At 37.7% G+C, this 15,373-nt stretch overlaps 1 protein-coding gene across 1 annotated transcript in view; it reads left to right on the forward strand.

Moving 5' to 3' along the window:
- The window catches only part of IL6ST (interleukin 6 cytokine family signal transducer), a 28,403-nt gene that overhangs the window by 4,953 nt on the left and 8,077 nt on the right, over positions 1–15,373 (forward strand). Inside the window, exons 2-9 of the mRNA XM_057389589.1 lie at positions 3,555–3,635; positions 4,233–4,544; positions 5,981–6,113; positions 7,314–7,474; positions 7,818–7,969; positions 10,365–10,524; positions 12,862–12,944; positions 13,786–14,005. Of these exons, the coding sequence (XP_057245572.1) occupies positions 3,555–3,635; positions 4,233–4,544; positions 5,981–6,113; positions 7,314–7,474; positions 7,818–7,969; positions 10,365–10,524; positions 12,862–12,944; positions 13,786–14,005 (1,302 nt within the window). The remainder of the gene's footprint in view (positions 1–3,554; positions 3,636–4,232; positions 4,545–5,980; positions 6,114–7,313; positions 7,475–7,817; positions 7,970–10,364; positions 10,525–12,861; positions 12,945–13,785; positions 14,006–15,373) is intronic.

Raw genomic sequence — 15,373 nt, forward strand, 5'->3', positions numbered from 1 at the left:
CTAACAGCTAAGTCTGATTTAAGATGAGTAATTGGATGTGTGCCGTAGTGATGACACTATCTTTTAAATTTTGGTGTAGCTTATATACAGGGTTTCTACACTGTCTTCTGTGCATTTTTACATACTCAGAAAAGAAGACATCTTCTTTGTATAGAAGTATCTTCTTCATTGTAATATTAAATATGGCTCCTTGTTCTATTTGTTTCGAGTCCCACCTTTTTCTAAATTTCTTTTACGGCTTTCATGTAGGCAAGATGGGTGGAAGTGTCTAGTGTAAGTCTGGATCTTTCCCTGAGAACTAAATTTCAATTAAAAATCAGTCCTGTAAAAGCCAGAGAAACTAATGTTTTTAAAAATAGCACACATTAGAAGGGATTGTAATAGCTCTTTGTGGGTTTGGAGGTGTGTAGCTGCCATCTTCTTCAAACTGCATTGATCAGCAGTGGGTGGAGGTAGGTAAAATATATCAGAACAGCCTAAAGCAGATATATGATGAGTTATGGCATGATTTTGACACTACAGTTTCAATTGCTTGGTTCCCATACTGTAGGTGGGTGGGCTTTCCACTTAACTCTCCTTTGCAAGTGATGGAGCATGAGGCTCAGTTCTCTTGCCAAGCAGGAGCCAAATGCAGTGGAATCAAGCAGTATGATCTGTGTTGGGCTTCACTGCTCCCTCAAAACACTTGCTAAACTTTCCAAAGTTCAAAGGAGTAGAGGTTTGGACTTTAGCCTCTTATGTGTCAATGAATCTGCTCAGAATAACTGAAATGTTGTTTTTTGAGTCTGGAAGACAGTTGAATATAGAAATGACATTTATTTGAAAAGATAGTAATTTAATTTTAATTTCTGGTTAAAAAAACCATATTTCAGGACAAAATACGTGATCATTATGTATTATTGTTTACTTCTGTTAAGTTGGTTATTGCTTTTTATTTATTCTTTCAGTTGCATTGCAGTATTTTTTTTACCAACCTGAGCCATACTTAATAACTGTTGCTGATTTTCACTGGTGTGAAAATCAGTGAAGTTTCGTGGAAATATTGTTTTACTTCAGTAAATAATGTCCTAAAAGAAAACCAGTAACTTTGTCACGTAATCGTTAGCTTAGGTGACACTGCCATTATTCTAGGGTGGCAATGAATCACGATAGCAAATGAGAGAGAAATGCTATATTGAACAATTTTTAAAACCTTGCTTTTTACTTTTTTTCATGTTTCATTCCTTCCTTCAGTGTAAAAGGTGCTTCTGCTGTTGTTTTGTAGCTTTTGGCAGTTAGCAGTGAAGTGGAGTTCCTGCTCCTTTCCACCTAGCTTGTAATTGCCCTCAGGCTTCTGGTGAATTTCAAATCTTCTGCAACTCAAATTGTTCTAATTAAGTAGTTTTAAATTAATCTTGCTTGAAATAAGAGATCCTAAGGTCTATCTGTACTAGAGCTCAACAAGCTTTGGTTAACAAGCAATATTCTGGTATGTGTTTTGCATAAGTCAAGATATGAAATAGATCCCTATATGCTGGTTATCATTAATGATTTAAACTAAAAGAGAATGCCCTTCAGAGTTTGGTTGTATTCACCATGCAAATTTATTAAAATCTGTGAAACTAGTTAGGATTTTGAAATGCAGAAATTCATGTGTGAGTAGAAATACTTTTCAGACTTTGGACACTTTACATCCAAAATAAACAAAAATCAAGTGGTATACTTTACTGTACTCATGTAATAAATACCCAAATACACTTTGGATTTAAAGCAGTGTATTGGTTTTCATATCCAGYCCAGTGAGAGTACCTGAGTAGAGCATAGAAAAAGTTAATAACTTTTTGATTCTCAATGTCATACAGCTATAGTCTGATTATGAGTGGCTTATTTAGTCAAAAAACAAACCAACAAATTTTCAGTGACAAAGAGAGGTGCTTATTAATATATTTGTCAAGTCTTTCAATCAGCAGTGTTTCTACTCTAAAATTTCTATGTAGGAAATTCTGGTGGGCTTTGAGTAATGAACTCACAAGTATAGATACAAATAAAGATATTGCTCCATGATTTTGATGGGTTTTATTTTAGTTCTAACTAAAGACATCTTCTGGATTGGTGTACCCTACAAAGACTCTACTATAAGTGTTAGATCTGCTTTCATTTAGTTTTTACTCTTATGAATAGAAATTTTCTTTACACTGCACTGTTGACCTTGATTTGCAAAGAAAAATATGGCTTAGTTGTGTTGATTTGTAAGGAAGGAGATTCTGGTGTGGTGATGATCCATGCTTAAATTGTCTAGTTTTACTTATATGTGAAATGTCTTGTGTCTTTCTATTACTGTTACAAAGTAAATTACATATAATCAAAGCCTGTTTATTGTCATTCACTGCAGTTTGTTTTCCTTCTCATAATAGCAAATGTCAATTATAAATTTTCCTGTCTAGGGAATACAATGGAATTCTTTAAAAATTTTTGTGAGTTTCCTTTTATAGGGTAAAGCTTAGAATACCAGTTTCCAAAGACATTCTATCAGGTTAGTGTAAAATAAGACTTCAGAAACAGTGTTGCTGTAGGCAGTCTCATCTCATTAAATCTTAGTAAACCAAAAGAAGCTATGTTTAGTTTCTACATGTAAGAATAGTATGAAGAATGCTTTTAGAAATCAGCTTGTGAACTAAATGCCAAATTTCTCTAAGCTGATCTATCTGTTCCTGTAAAGATGCATAAATGTAGCTAAAAATAATATCATTCATATGCTTAGTAGAGGATGATCACTTGCTTTTACTAGTTTAGGGCTGGTTTAAAACAGCAAGTTGAGAAAACCAGAGCAGTCTTTGTGGCTTCAGAGCAACGGGGGTGGAATCTACTATGTGAATGCTTCAGTTTATCTAAACTTTTCCAGAAATGTCAACACTTGAGAGCGAGGGATCTCTATTGCAATCCAAAAATAAATTTTATAAAATTCACTCAAGATTTTGGGGAATTGCAAGCTCCTTGTAAGGTTTTGAAGATTTAATTAATGCTTTTTATATAGTAGATAACAGTTCTTGATATGGAAGCATTGTGCTTTGTAGTTGCTGAATGTATTTTAAGTTACTCTTGTGCATGAGATTCCGGTTTTGTGGTGAGTTGTTCTGAAACTTGTCCAAAGCTTTATATCAGTGCCCTTGAAAGTCAGGTAAGTATGATAACCATAATCAGATTCATAGGTTTATGTTTTAAAACCTGATCCAGAGTGTTACATTTGTCCTAACTAAACCTCCCACCGAATTATCAGCGAAGTTTTTTTCATATACAATGTAGACCCCTAAAGCTGATACATTTCTTAAATGTGTAATTAAAGCAGTTTTAAACAGACTCAGTTTTCTTAAGTAGACATTTGCTTTTGTTTTAGAGCAGTGATGAATATGAAAACATTATTCTCATTCTAATGTGAGAAGATTCAAACTCTTCCAGGAAAATAAATGTGTATATGTGAGAAATTATCTTACAGCAAATGTAAATCTGAATTTTACATTGATCTAAAGTAAAGAATAATAGTTTAAATTTTAAAATTTACATCTTTCTCGTTACAGAAATTCTGTGCAGCATGTTTTCTAGGTGGAACTGGGTGGCCTGTGGCTTCTATCTGGTGTTGAATATTTGCTCTCCTAACGGTAAGAGTTCTGTGTCTCAAATACAAGAGGATGTAGAACTTGTGAAATCAGATGTGCAAAGCTTGCTCTTTTGTCTCGGTACTTGTTGGAGGGGAACAGAAATCAAGGTGTGTTAGGATAGACACAGCTAGCCTCCTAACACTAGTTCACCACAATAAAGGTGCACACTTACCCCTATTTTCCTAACTTTCTTAACAAAAATTGCTTTTTTATCAGAAGAGTAACCTCAAGTATAATAACTTCCTCCTTGAAAAGATAGAAACATGCAACCCTTGACTCTCCACTCTCTCTCTCTCTCTCTCTCTCTCTCTCTCTCTTTCTCTCTTTCTCTAAGTGCCTCTGTTTATTAATAGAGCTTTCCTAGCTTGGTAAAGTGCTTTTGCGAAGCCTAAAGAGTGCTGCACTTTAAAGGTTTTTCCCCTTAAATCTTCTTGGTGGTCTACTAATGCATTTCAGTTTTATAATTGTCAAATACCTATTTAACTTGCTGCTTAGACTTGTGGAGTGTTATTAACATTGCAGTAGTGATGTAGCAGCAATATTGATTAGAGAATGCTCAGTAGTTTTTAATAAATATGAAATTCTTTGTCTTTTTAGCTTCAAGTGGACTTGTGCAGTCATGTGGTCACATCATCCCGGAATCTCCTGTGCTGCCCCTTGGTTCCAATTTCACAGCATTATGCATTCTGAATGAGAGTTGTCTTGACTTTGGCAATATCTATGCCAGTCAGATTATCTGGAAAATTAAAAATAGAGTGGTACCTAAAGAACAGTATCGTGAAGTAAACAAAACAGTTTCGAGTGTCACATTTAATGACACTTCTTCACTAGCTACACCTTTGACATGCAACATTGTAGCAGATGGACAGATTGAACAGAACATTTATGGAATTACAGTTACAGTAGGCTGTGAGTACCATTTTTTTACATTTTATTCTGGTCTTAAGAAAATCACTTCTAAGAAACGGGAAAATGCAAACAATAGGACAGTGCATATCTTGAGGCACTTGTTTTCATTCCCTCGGTTCCTGGGTAATAGAGTAAAAATATTGTCAAATTACATGCCATTAAAGCTGCTAACTGCCCTGAATAAAGTTTTCTAAAAAGTAGAAAATACTTTAGAGTATTTCAGTGTTGAAATAGGAAAAACAGAACAACAAAAATATTGAAGAGGCAGATTTGGATTACAGAATAAAGATGTGGATTCAACTGAAATAGATACTATGAAATTAACATTTCTTGCTTCTGTTTCAGATTTGGAGGAAATWGTTTTAGATCATATCTCCTGATTTGATACTTGCATTTTGAAAATAATGTTCCTTCATTAATGGACTGAGAAATATTTAGTCCATCTGTATCATTAAAGCTAACCTGAATTGCCTTAAGGATGGAACATATTATTTGGATTATTTTATACCTCAGAAAATACTTTTAACTGTTTATAAACTTCCTTTGTTCTAGGATGATAGCACATGGTTCAGAGCAAGTGCTCTTTTAGGCAAGACTGTCTTGAGAAAGTCACATGAATAACTTTATTACTTGGTGTCCTGCTTATAGGACAAATGTTAAGTGTCCTAAATATCTCATGGTATGGCTGATGAATTGTGTTGTCTCCTAGTGATGGCAAAAGGTACTGCAGTTGCTGGGTGGTGTGCATGCAAAAAGCCAGCTTGAATTCACCATTTAAAATTAGATGCTTCTAGCATGACTTATAAAGTCCTTCCACAGGAAAATAAGATTCTTTAAGTACATTTATACTCTTGAATAATGAGGAGGTAGAAACAGACTCTTTATATGCTATGATTGGAATTTAAGAGGGAAAGAAAATTTGCTGCATTCTGAAGAAGTTCCTTATGCACTACAGTGCATTGATGGAGACCCCAAATATTTCTTGTATGAGTTTGCAGCTCAAGCTTTTTCCATACCTCAGCTGCGGGAGAACAGACCTATCAAATTGCTTTTAGAGCTCAAGTTACTGGCAGAGTCACCATATGCCAATTTAGTAGTGGTTATTAATCTATTTTTCTTCTGTGTGAATTAAAATATATTTAGATGAGTGATGGTTAATATGAGGTTTTCTGCGTCAGAATGAGAAATCTTTGTTGTTCCTTACTAGCAGGTTCTTATTCCTTATACAGCCTACTGTTTGCCAAAGCAGCTGTTTAAGCTTCTTGACTTTGATTGCAGGACAGTATCCAGCACTTTTTGYCACATCCTTTAGAAAAAAATGGGATTAAATACTTCGGATGGTAACAGAAACGAAGTGTCCCCCTCTAGTAGGACACTTAAAATTAATCTTGCTGGATTGAAAAATAGATTAATTATTACTAACTCTTTCTTTACAGTGCCCCCAGAGAAGCCCAAGAACTTAAGTTGCATTGTGCATCAGGTGTCAAAACTCACATACCATATGACTTGTACCTGGGACCCTGGAAGGCATACATACCTGGATACTCAGTTCAGGTTGAGATACAGCTGGTAAGTAACGCTCTATAGAATCTCTAAATAATTGTGAAAAATATTTTTGTGCTAAACCAACGTTCCTTGAAATTCCTGATACTTTGGAMGGGTTCTTAACATAAGTCCAGTTTTCTGAAGCATTGCTGTCTGTCTGATTTGAGGGGGAAGGAAAGAGTTGGCATTCCAATTAATTCTAATTGAAATTTTGTTGCTGAACTTATTTTGGAGTAGCGTTAATCTCATACTTTTCTATTCTTCAAATATATGATTAATGTGGATTGAGTACAGTACATCTAATAAGAGGAGGCTGTAGCCAAATTTTTACACTTTTCTGAGTTGACAGTGCTCCCCCATTCTAAACTAGTGGAATATCATTGCAGAGGATCAGACTAGATGACTTTTAAAGCTGCAGTCCATTCTAGGATTCTGAGTAGAGAAACCAACATAAAATGACTGCATTTGTAGAGGTATTATCTACTCTGCACTTCATAGGAATTGTGGACAATCACTATTTTGAGTTAATCCTAACGTGAAAGCTTCAGCAAAGTATTTCTCCTATGAAAGCAAATTCAGGTACTTCCCAAACTCTTTAGATGGTCTGTGTAGTTTAAAATGAACAGGATTGCTTCTCTGTTCTGGAGCTAAGAATGATTGCCTACAGTTTTCAATTTACCCCATTCTGCTGAAGTATTTTACCAGTAGGTGTAGTAAAAAGTATGCACTGATAAAAAATGTAAATGCTTTGCAAATTTCCCGATGCCCCTAGAACTACGTGGTGTTAGTGTAGCAGAAGATGGTAAACAGAAATTATGTATTGCACCTCTAACACTGTACTCTTGAAAGATATGGGAATAGCACTGACTACTTTTCTAATGCATTCTGTTTACTGGCCATGTTACTTTTGATTAATTGTATCAACTCTTGATCTTTTCTTTTTTAAGCCAAGTCAGGTTTTTTATATAAATTTAATTACAGTGCTCCAGTTTGCGCTTTTGAAGATATGTGACTAGAAGTCAAAGGATTTTGATTCTGTTTCAGTTCTAATGCTTATGACTGAGCAAGTCATTCCCACTTTTTCTTCCCCTCCCTCTGCTTACAGAATTAAGGCTTAGGGGAAACATACAAGAGAAGATGATTGATCACTCTGATCTACCTTAAAATATTCTCTAAAAGAAACCAAACTTATTGCTTTGTCTTTTTTCCTTCTCTTTTATTTAGGCCAGAAGATATCTTTCCTGACTGTATACCAAAAGATGTAAACAATTCTTGTACAGTTCATGAYGTTCACTTCTTTGTTAATACGGAGATCTGGGTAGAAGCAGCAAATGCACTTGGGAAGGCTGAATCTGATCCTCTTGTTCTTGATCCCGTTGACATTGGTAACTATATGCCCCTTAAAGCTTCAATAGAATAATACTGCTGGATTTTTGCATATTGCTGAATTGGTATGTTAATGTTTCTTCACTATAATAAGGAATACAGCATAAGTGTTGTTGACTAGAATTTGAACTGTGCTAGGCAGAGGTAGGGATGGTGAGAGATTCCATCACAATTCAGATAGCAAGTTTGTGTTGAGTAGTCTGCTTTTAGAAAATGACGTGTAGTAGCAGCTATTTCAGGTCCTGAAAGGCTCTTACAGTAGTGCTGCAACATAGTGTTGCCAGCTTCTAAAGGCATGGTAAARTACAGCTGTGGAGCTGACTCTAACTTCTTCTCTTCTAGTTAAACCACTGCCTCCGCAGAATGTATCAGTCATGTCCACAGTACTTCCTACAGTTCTGGCRCTTTCCTGGGAGAATTGGATTCCATACACTGTGATAAAGCTGAAATTCAATATTCGCTATAGGATCGTTGGTGACACAAACTGGATGGAGGTAATACCACTAATGTCCCTTGCCATGATTCTGCTGTAACCCAGCTATTTGTCAAACTACACTTCCCTATCTTGTAGTTCAGAGTATTCACTTTTATTTCCTTCTCTTCTGTCTTAAACTACCTTGGGTGACCATGTATTTTGCCTGTCCATGAAGGCTCTGATTTTTCAGCGTAGTCTGAGTACGGTGACATTTTCATATCAGTGTGGACTTTTTGCTGTCCTCGCTGTCACAGTGCAATATGTTTATTTTGAATTTTATTCTGCATGTGCAGTATATAAAGCATTGATGAGTTTTCATCTTCTTATGCTTGTGCACAGTGAGTGATCTAAATCTCATTTAAAGCTTGGGTAAATACTGTACCATGCTGGGAACTTTTTAGAACTTACTATACCTGCAGTTGGGCTACAACAGCCCCAGGCAGTCCAACAGGCTGGGGCAGAATGGCTGGAAAGCTGCCCAGTGGAAAAGAGCCTGCGGGTGCTGTGGACAGCAGCTGAACATGAGCCAGGGTGTGCCCAGGTGGCCAAGAAGGCCAATGGCATCCTGGCCTGGATCAGCAATGGTAGGGCCAGCAGGCCTGTTTTTGTCACTGGTGAAAGCCACACCCTGAATCCTGGTTTTGGGCTCCATGCTCCATGAAAGACATTGAGGGGCTGGAGTTAGTCCTGAGAAGGGCAGTGAAGCTGGAGAAGGGTCTGGAGCACAGCTGTTACAAGCGTCTGAGGAAGCTGGGGAGTTCAGTCTGGAGGAAAGAAGGCAGAGAAGTGACTATTACCACTCTACAACTACCTGGAAAGGATTTGTATCAAAGTCAGTCTGTTCTTCCAAGTGACAAGTTTTAGGATGAGCAGAAATGGCCTCGAACTGTACCAGGAATGGTTTACATTGGATGTGAGGAAAAATTTCTTCATGGAAATAATTTTTCAAGGTTTGGCCTGGGGAAGTGGAAGAGTTACCATGCCTATAAGTGTTAAGAAAAGATCTAGATGTGGCACTCAGGGACATGATTCAGTGGTGGATTTAGCAGTGGTAGGTCTATTGGACTCAATTGTCTCTTCCAACCTGAATGAATGTGTAATTCTGTACAATCTGGCTGCCGGTGTATATGCCTTAAGTGTGATGCAGTCAAGGAACAGGAAAAGGGTAAGGAGTAATCTTTACCTGTAATGTACTATGATAAGTTCCTGTCATCAAAAGTTGTGGGGGTTTCTTTCTTTTGCATCAGTTGTGGACRTATTTTTAATAACTCCTTGGGTTTTCCTTACTTTAAGCCTTCTTTCAGAGCAGCAGTACTCCAGTACGCCAAAAGAAGCCCAAAAGTATTCTGAACTCTCTGAGTTCTTGGAAGGAAGACTGCTTCTGATTTTACCAAAATACTGATTTGGGGCAGGTAGCGTAACATAGCTCCTTGTGACTAATGTCGCTTTAGATGCAGAAACTGCTTATTAAGGTCACCTGTACTGGTATTTCAAAAAGCACTGGCCTGCAAAATCTGGTCTGCAAGTGCAGGGTCTGTGGATATGTTGTCCTGATGGGACAACTTCTTCTRACTTGTCTTGCCCTTCTAACATATGCGCAAGACCATTGAAATAGTAATTTTAAATCAGCTGAACTTGCTTAACTATGGTAAAATTGGACTATTGTGGTAATTCTTTGCCCTCAAGGCTAACTTCCTAAGGGTGCTGCATTAGTGTTTAATACACACTCATTCCCCTTGCAGGGTTCCTCACTGTAACAAACCCTTAGTTGCAAGTGGAATAGTGCAAAGAATCTGTGTGTATACCCACTTGTGTCTATTACCTGCTCCATGCTTTCTTCCCTACATATGCACTAAGAATACTTTTCTGACATTCAGTTGCTCACCTAAGTTAAGTGAAAGAGCTTATGAAAATAATTTATTAGCAAAACTACTCTAAAACTATTTCCAGTTTCACTAAAAAAACACTGTTCTGAATCAGTGGAAGAAATGATCCTGGACTTTTAACTTCTAGTAGCCAATAATTCTGCAATCAGTAATCGAGCAGGTAACCTAGCAAAATTCTGAAGGATATTACAGTTCTGAGGCAGGATATTCTAATCAGTAAGTAGCAGAATTATATGGGAAGAGAAAGATGTAAGCTAATTTTTTCTTGAAAAAGAGAAAGATTGTCCTGAGGTATCTGCCTAAGTTCTAATGTATGTATTTTCTTACACCTGGTAAAGACACACAATTCTGACAACCTTTACCAGACGATGTTTGAGAATTGAAATTTTCAGAAATGTGTAGGAAGGAAAACCTTTCAGTATTAGGTGTGTATGTAGTRGGGAACCCTCTTGGATGACAATTGAAGTAGCACAAAATTCAGCTTTACATTTTTTGATCAGCTTTTAAAAATCTTTGTCACATTTGCAGGTTCCTTCTGAAGACACAGCTTCCCAGAGAACTTCATTCAGTGTTCAGGGGCTCAGACCCTACACAGAGTATGTCTTTTCCATTCGTTGCATGAAGGAAGATGGAGTGGGCTACTGGAGTGACTGGAGTGAAGAAAAGACTGGGATAACCACTGAAGATAGTAAGTAATATACAAAAATAGGTCACTGACTTCTTAAGTGTGTGAGTGCTCAGCAGTTTGACAATGGCCAGCTGAAATGGTGTCTACTTGCTTGAGCTGCCTGCTTGTATAAACAGCAAAGCTCTTCTGAGTTACTTTCAGCACTGACTTGACCCATGCATGCCAAGGAGCATAAGAATAGCTTCCTATTAAGCTAGTCTAGAGGTGCTCCCTGAAAACAGCTAGAACAGGCAGCAGGGAAGAAGAGCAGTCTTCACAGAAACTCTATTCTTAGTCTTCTGGAAGAGATGTAGGCTTTGTGCTTCATTTTGTATTCTGAAGATTGTTCTCTGTAACAGAAGTTGTTCTGCTGTTAGAAAGGATTTTCTTGGTAGACCAGCTGCCTTAGTTGATTAACAGCTTSATGTTTAGGAGACCAGTAACAGTCATAGGTGAACAATCATCAACAATTATGAACAGAAGATTTTAGTCATGTAGGATACATAGACTTCTTCACAAACTTAGTTACATAATGATATAAAATAATGTGGATGTGATAAGCATAGCTTCTTATGCACTAAAGCATCTAAATAACACATTCTGGTTTACTTTCAASTTTTTCCAAGGTGTTAATTATCATTTATTTTCCGCTCTGATAGTCTGCAAGGTTGGCATTGTTTCTGGCTTGTGTTGATGCTACCCCATAGGAAGCCAGTGTTGTGTACTTAATACTCATTAGMGAATCCATTCTTACATCCCATTACTACAAATACTTTGTTCTATAGCTGTTTGTGAGCTTCAGTATCAAGCTGATTGGTATTATTCTTTTTCAAATGTGCTTTAGCTTTTTCTGCTTGTACCTTATGGTCTTCTTTGTGTGATATCTTATGTGTTCTGTAGTACTTTCCAATGCATTTCTTTTCTGAGGAGTCTGCTCACAGTAGTGTTTCAGTGCCCATTAAGTTAAACCAATACAGATTCTATTGTTAAAACACATTAGAARTCCTTCCTTTTTTTGCCTGATTTGAGTTAATTTGCCATCTTGGATAGAAAATTGTTACAATTTTTGTTTAAACAGAATGGAATTTGTATGCATAATGGCTTCAATTCTGTAAAAGTTTCCTTTCTCTGGGGGAGGTACTGTAAAAAATACCAATATTCTAGTCTCTGCCTTTCAACTCATAATGATAGCATGGCTTTACTTTCTGTGTTTTCTATCTCAGGCTGAGTAGTGATATTTCAGGGCTGCCTGCCTACTTAGGTTGCATTGATGTTCTGCTGTGGTGACTGGCTTTGCAAAAATATTGCTAATATTAAGTATCCCTGTCTTAACTTTAGCCTCAGAACTATGGTGTTGCAGTGGCAAATTAACACCAGGCAGGTCATGTTAGATTCATGATCTATATTAGGCAAGATGTACAATTGCTTGTTTTTCATTTGAATCAAACTGAGGTACTCAGCTATGTGAAAGAGCTCCCTTTGCCTCAATTCCTGGTTCTCCTTCTCTCACAATGTAAAGCATAAAAGACAAGATGCACACTATGTACTTGGTACTGAGGGGTGTTTGAGCTTAAAAGGTAAAACCTCATAATAATTTGTACCCTAAATGCTCTGGAAGAGCTCTTAAGAAAARGTAATCTTACCAGATTAAAGATATAATTTATATTGAGATCGACTTGCTCTTGGGACTAAGACCTTCACAAAAGGTTGGCCACTTTTTATTGCTTTGTGCAGTGTAATGTTGGCTGGTTCCTTTTACTTCGAAATATTGTAGGGTTGGTTTATTTTACTTTGGAATGGGATTTGTTGTGCAAATGCTACTCTTTCATAGTACAGATGCCARAATGTACAATAGTATTGTACAGAAGTACTGCAGTTCTGTTACCCTTTTAGAATCAAGAAGTCTTACTGCCTGGAGAAATTYGTCTCCTTGTTAACTCTTGTGCACTTTCCTTTTCTCAGGTGACTTGATATCGAGGGCTAGGAGCAGTGTGGTAGATACAGATGGTAGCAGGATTTGCAGGGTGAAGAGCTGTGCCTCTGGATGGAGGCTGCACACTGTAGGTGTGACCGTGCCTCACTCAGCATTCTTACCTTCAGTCTAACCTTGCAGGTGCCCACCATTGTGACTCACACTTCTTTTTATACTGTACATTCATAGCAGAACTGTATCTTGCTCATCCTTTCAGGAAGCTTTTCCACTTAATATGACAAGCATTCTTTGCATTGAGAAAGAAAGGAATTGCTTTTTAAAATGCTTTTTTGTTTAAAGAAAGTAAGCATATAATGATAGTCAACAGATTAATTCAAACAGATTAAACAAAAATATTTCTACTTAAGCATTGTTTCTTTCATTAGTACCTTCTAAAGGACCACCCATATGGAGGATCATTGATGCATCTCACTCACCAGCTTCCTGGATTGTGCATCTGTTGTGGAAGGTAAAGCAGATAGCAAAAACTGAGTATTCTTTTAAGAGCATGAATTTTTAAGTGGAAAAATCTACCCAACAACCTTGAGAGATGGCTGGGATAGTATAGGTTTTTTTGATGAGAAGTGATTTTAGTATTCTCATCTTAATAATTAGTTGTGAAAAATTAAATGTACAGAAATAGAGGCCATCATTTAACTGACATGCATCTGTGACCTAAAATATACTTTCAGATTCCTGGTTTGTTGTCCTTCTGTAGGTTTAGAACTGCCACTTGAACAAAGCATAGCCTCATGTCATGCCTTCTGCTGTAACCTAAAACTTGGACTTGAATACCCCAGCTGCAAAATCCATTAATCCCTGAGRTACTGCAGAGGCCAAGGTTGTTAAAAACAGCACTGCACATTTGTGTGCAGTAAGGCTGGTGTGTCCAATTGGATCATTAGTCCCTGAGAAGGGGAATGTAATTATGGTCACTCCCCATCCCCTGCTTTCCTTTGGTCCATAAACTGTGTCATATTTGTCAGCTTACAAAACCAAAGATGTGAGATTCTTTTTATGTCACTGTGTTATAGAGTCACATAAAATAGAGGTTTTACCATCACATGTTTGGCAATTCTTACGGAATAGCTTTTGTGGAATCACTAGATATGATCAAAGAAAGAGTATTCAAACCACGAATAAGCTTAGGAAGTTACTGCTTTATAGAAATGAGCACAAGTTATTTATGCTTTTCTTAAGTATACAGGTGTARCTTGTCTTGTTCTCATATTTTTTAATTGTCTCAAAGACAGTAAGGGTTATGTCACATTTGTTCAGTATCAGTTTAACCAAAGATGTGTTTCTGACAGGCACTGAAGCCATTTGAAGCCAATGGAATAATATTGCAGTATGAAGTGACTGTCAGAGATAAGTCATCACTTTCCAGTTCCCTGAAGAAATACAATGTTACCAGCACCAACCATACATTACAGCTGCCCAATGGAACTTACGAAGTTACTGTGATTGCCCGTAACAGCGCTGGGGCATCTCCTCCATCAGCTTTGCTTATCCCAGCAAGTAATTCAAAAGGTTGGTGTCCTAGTAATGTCTCCATCAAATAAATCTGCATGGCCTTTTTTATAAGGAATCTTCAATGCTGTAAAATAATACCTTCTACATGGGTACATAATTAATGTATTACAGAATGTATCTACAGTGTCATGCCTTTATAACTATACTATCATTTGAATACCAGGGAACATATAGATTTTTGTATTCACAGTGTTACTTGAACCTATGTGTGTGGTTTTGCGATTTTTGATTCTTAGAGCTTCTGTGTATTATATTGTTTCTTAGCAGACATTTTTGTGTCTTTCAGAAGGTTGGTTTATACTTACGTATATACTATTTTCCCATTGTTCCTCCTTCAATTTCGTGATCTCTCTCCCACCCCTTTCTTTCTGGTCCCAGTCTTGGTCTACCATATTTTCAGTATCTTACCTGGTTTTGTCATCCGCTTCCACTATTTCCTTATTGTTCATGTTCATTTTTTATTATGTTCTTTTCATTATGCAGTAGTACAGGCTTGTTTATCCTTACTTCCAGCCTTTTCTTAGACAGTTCAAACACTACCAGGACAGGAAACAAAAATATAAGTACATGCACAGATACAAGTACATACCCGGGGAGAGCCACTGGTTCTAAATTAGAGGAATTAGTTACAGGTATAATCCAAAGTAGCATTACAGCCAGCAGGAATTACTTAGTAAGGTATACATATATAGTACGTAAGTATATAATATGTATTAAGAGAATACGCTGAGTTGGAAGGGGCACACAAGTATCTCCAAGTCCAGCTGGTGGCCCTGCACAGGTCACCCCAAGAGTCACACCATATGTCTGAGAATCTTGTCCAAATACTTCTTGACCTCTGGTAAACTTGGTGCTGTGACCACAGGGGAGCCTGTTCAGTGCCCAGCCACCCTCTGGGTGAAGAACCTTTCTCTAATATCCAACCTAAATATCCCCAGACACAATTCAAGGCTGTTCCCTCGGGACCTGTCACTGCTCACCATAGAGAGATCAGTGTCTGTCCCTCCTCTTCCCCTCACAAKGAAGTTGTCCCTGCACTGAGGGCTCCCYTCAGTCTCCTCTTCTCCAGGCTGAACACACCAAGTRCCCTCAGCTGCTCCTCACACGGCTTCCCCTCAAGGCCCTTCACCATCTTTGTTCCTYTCCTTTGGACTCTCTCTAGTAGTTTAATGTCTTTCTTATRYTGTGGCACCCAAAACTRTCCCCAGCACTGGAGGTGAGGCCTCCCCAGCCCAGAGCAGAGCGGGACAATCCCCTSCCGTGCCCGGCTGCCGATGCTGTGCCTGGTGCCCCCAGGACAGGGTGGACCCTCCTGGCTGCCAGGGCACTGCTGCCCCATGTTCAGCCATGGACCAGGATCCCCAG

This window comes from Malurus melanocephalus, unplaced genomic scaffold (genome assembly GCF_030028575.1).
Source record: "Malurus melanocephalus ecotype Western Australia unplaced genomic scaffold, MMel_1.1 scaffold_18, whole genome shotgun sequence".
NCBI classification, from domain to species: domain Eukaryota; kingdom Metazoa; phylum Chordata; class Aves; order Passeriformes; family Maluridae; genus Malurus; species Malurus melanocephalus.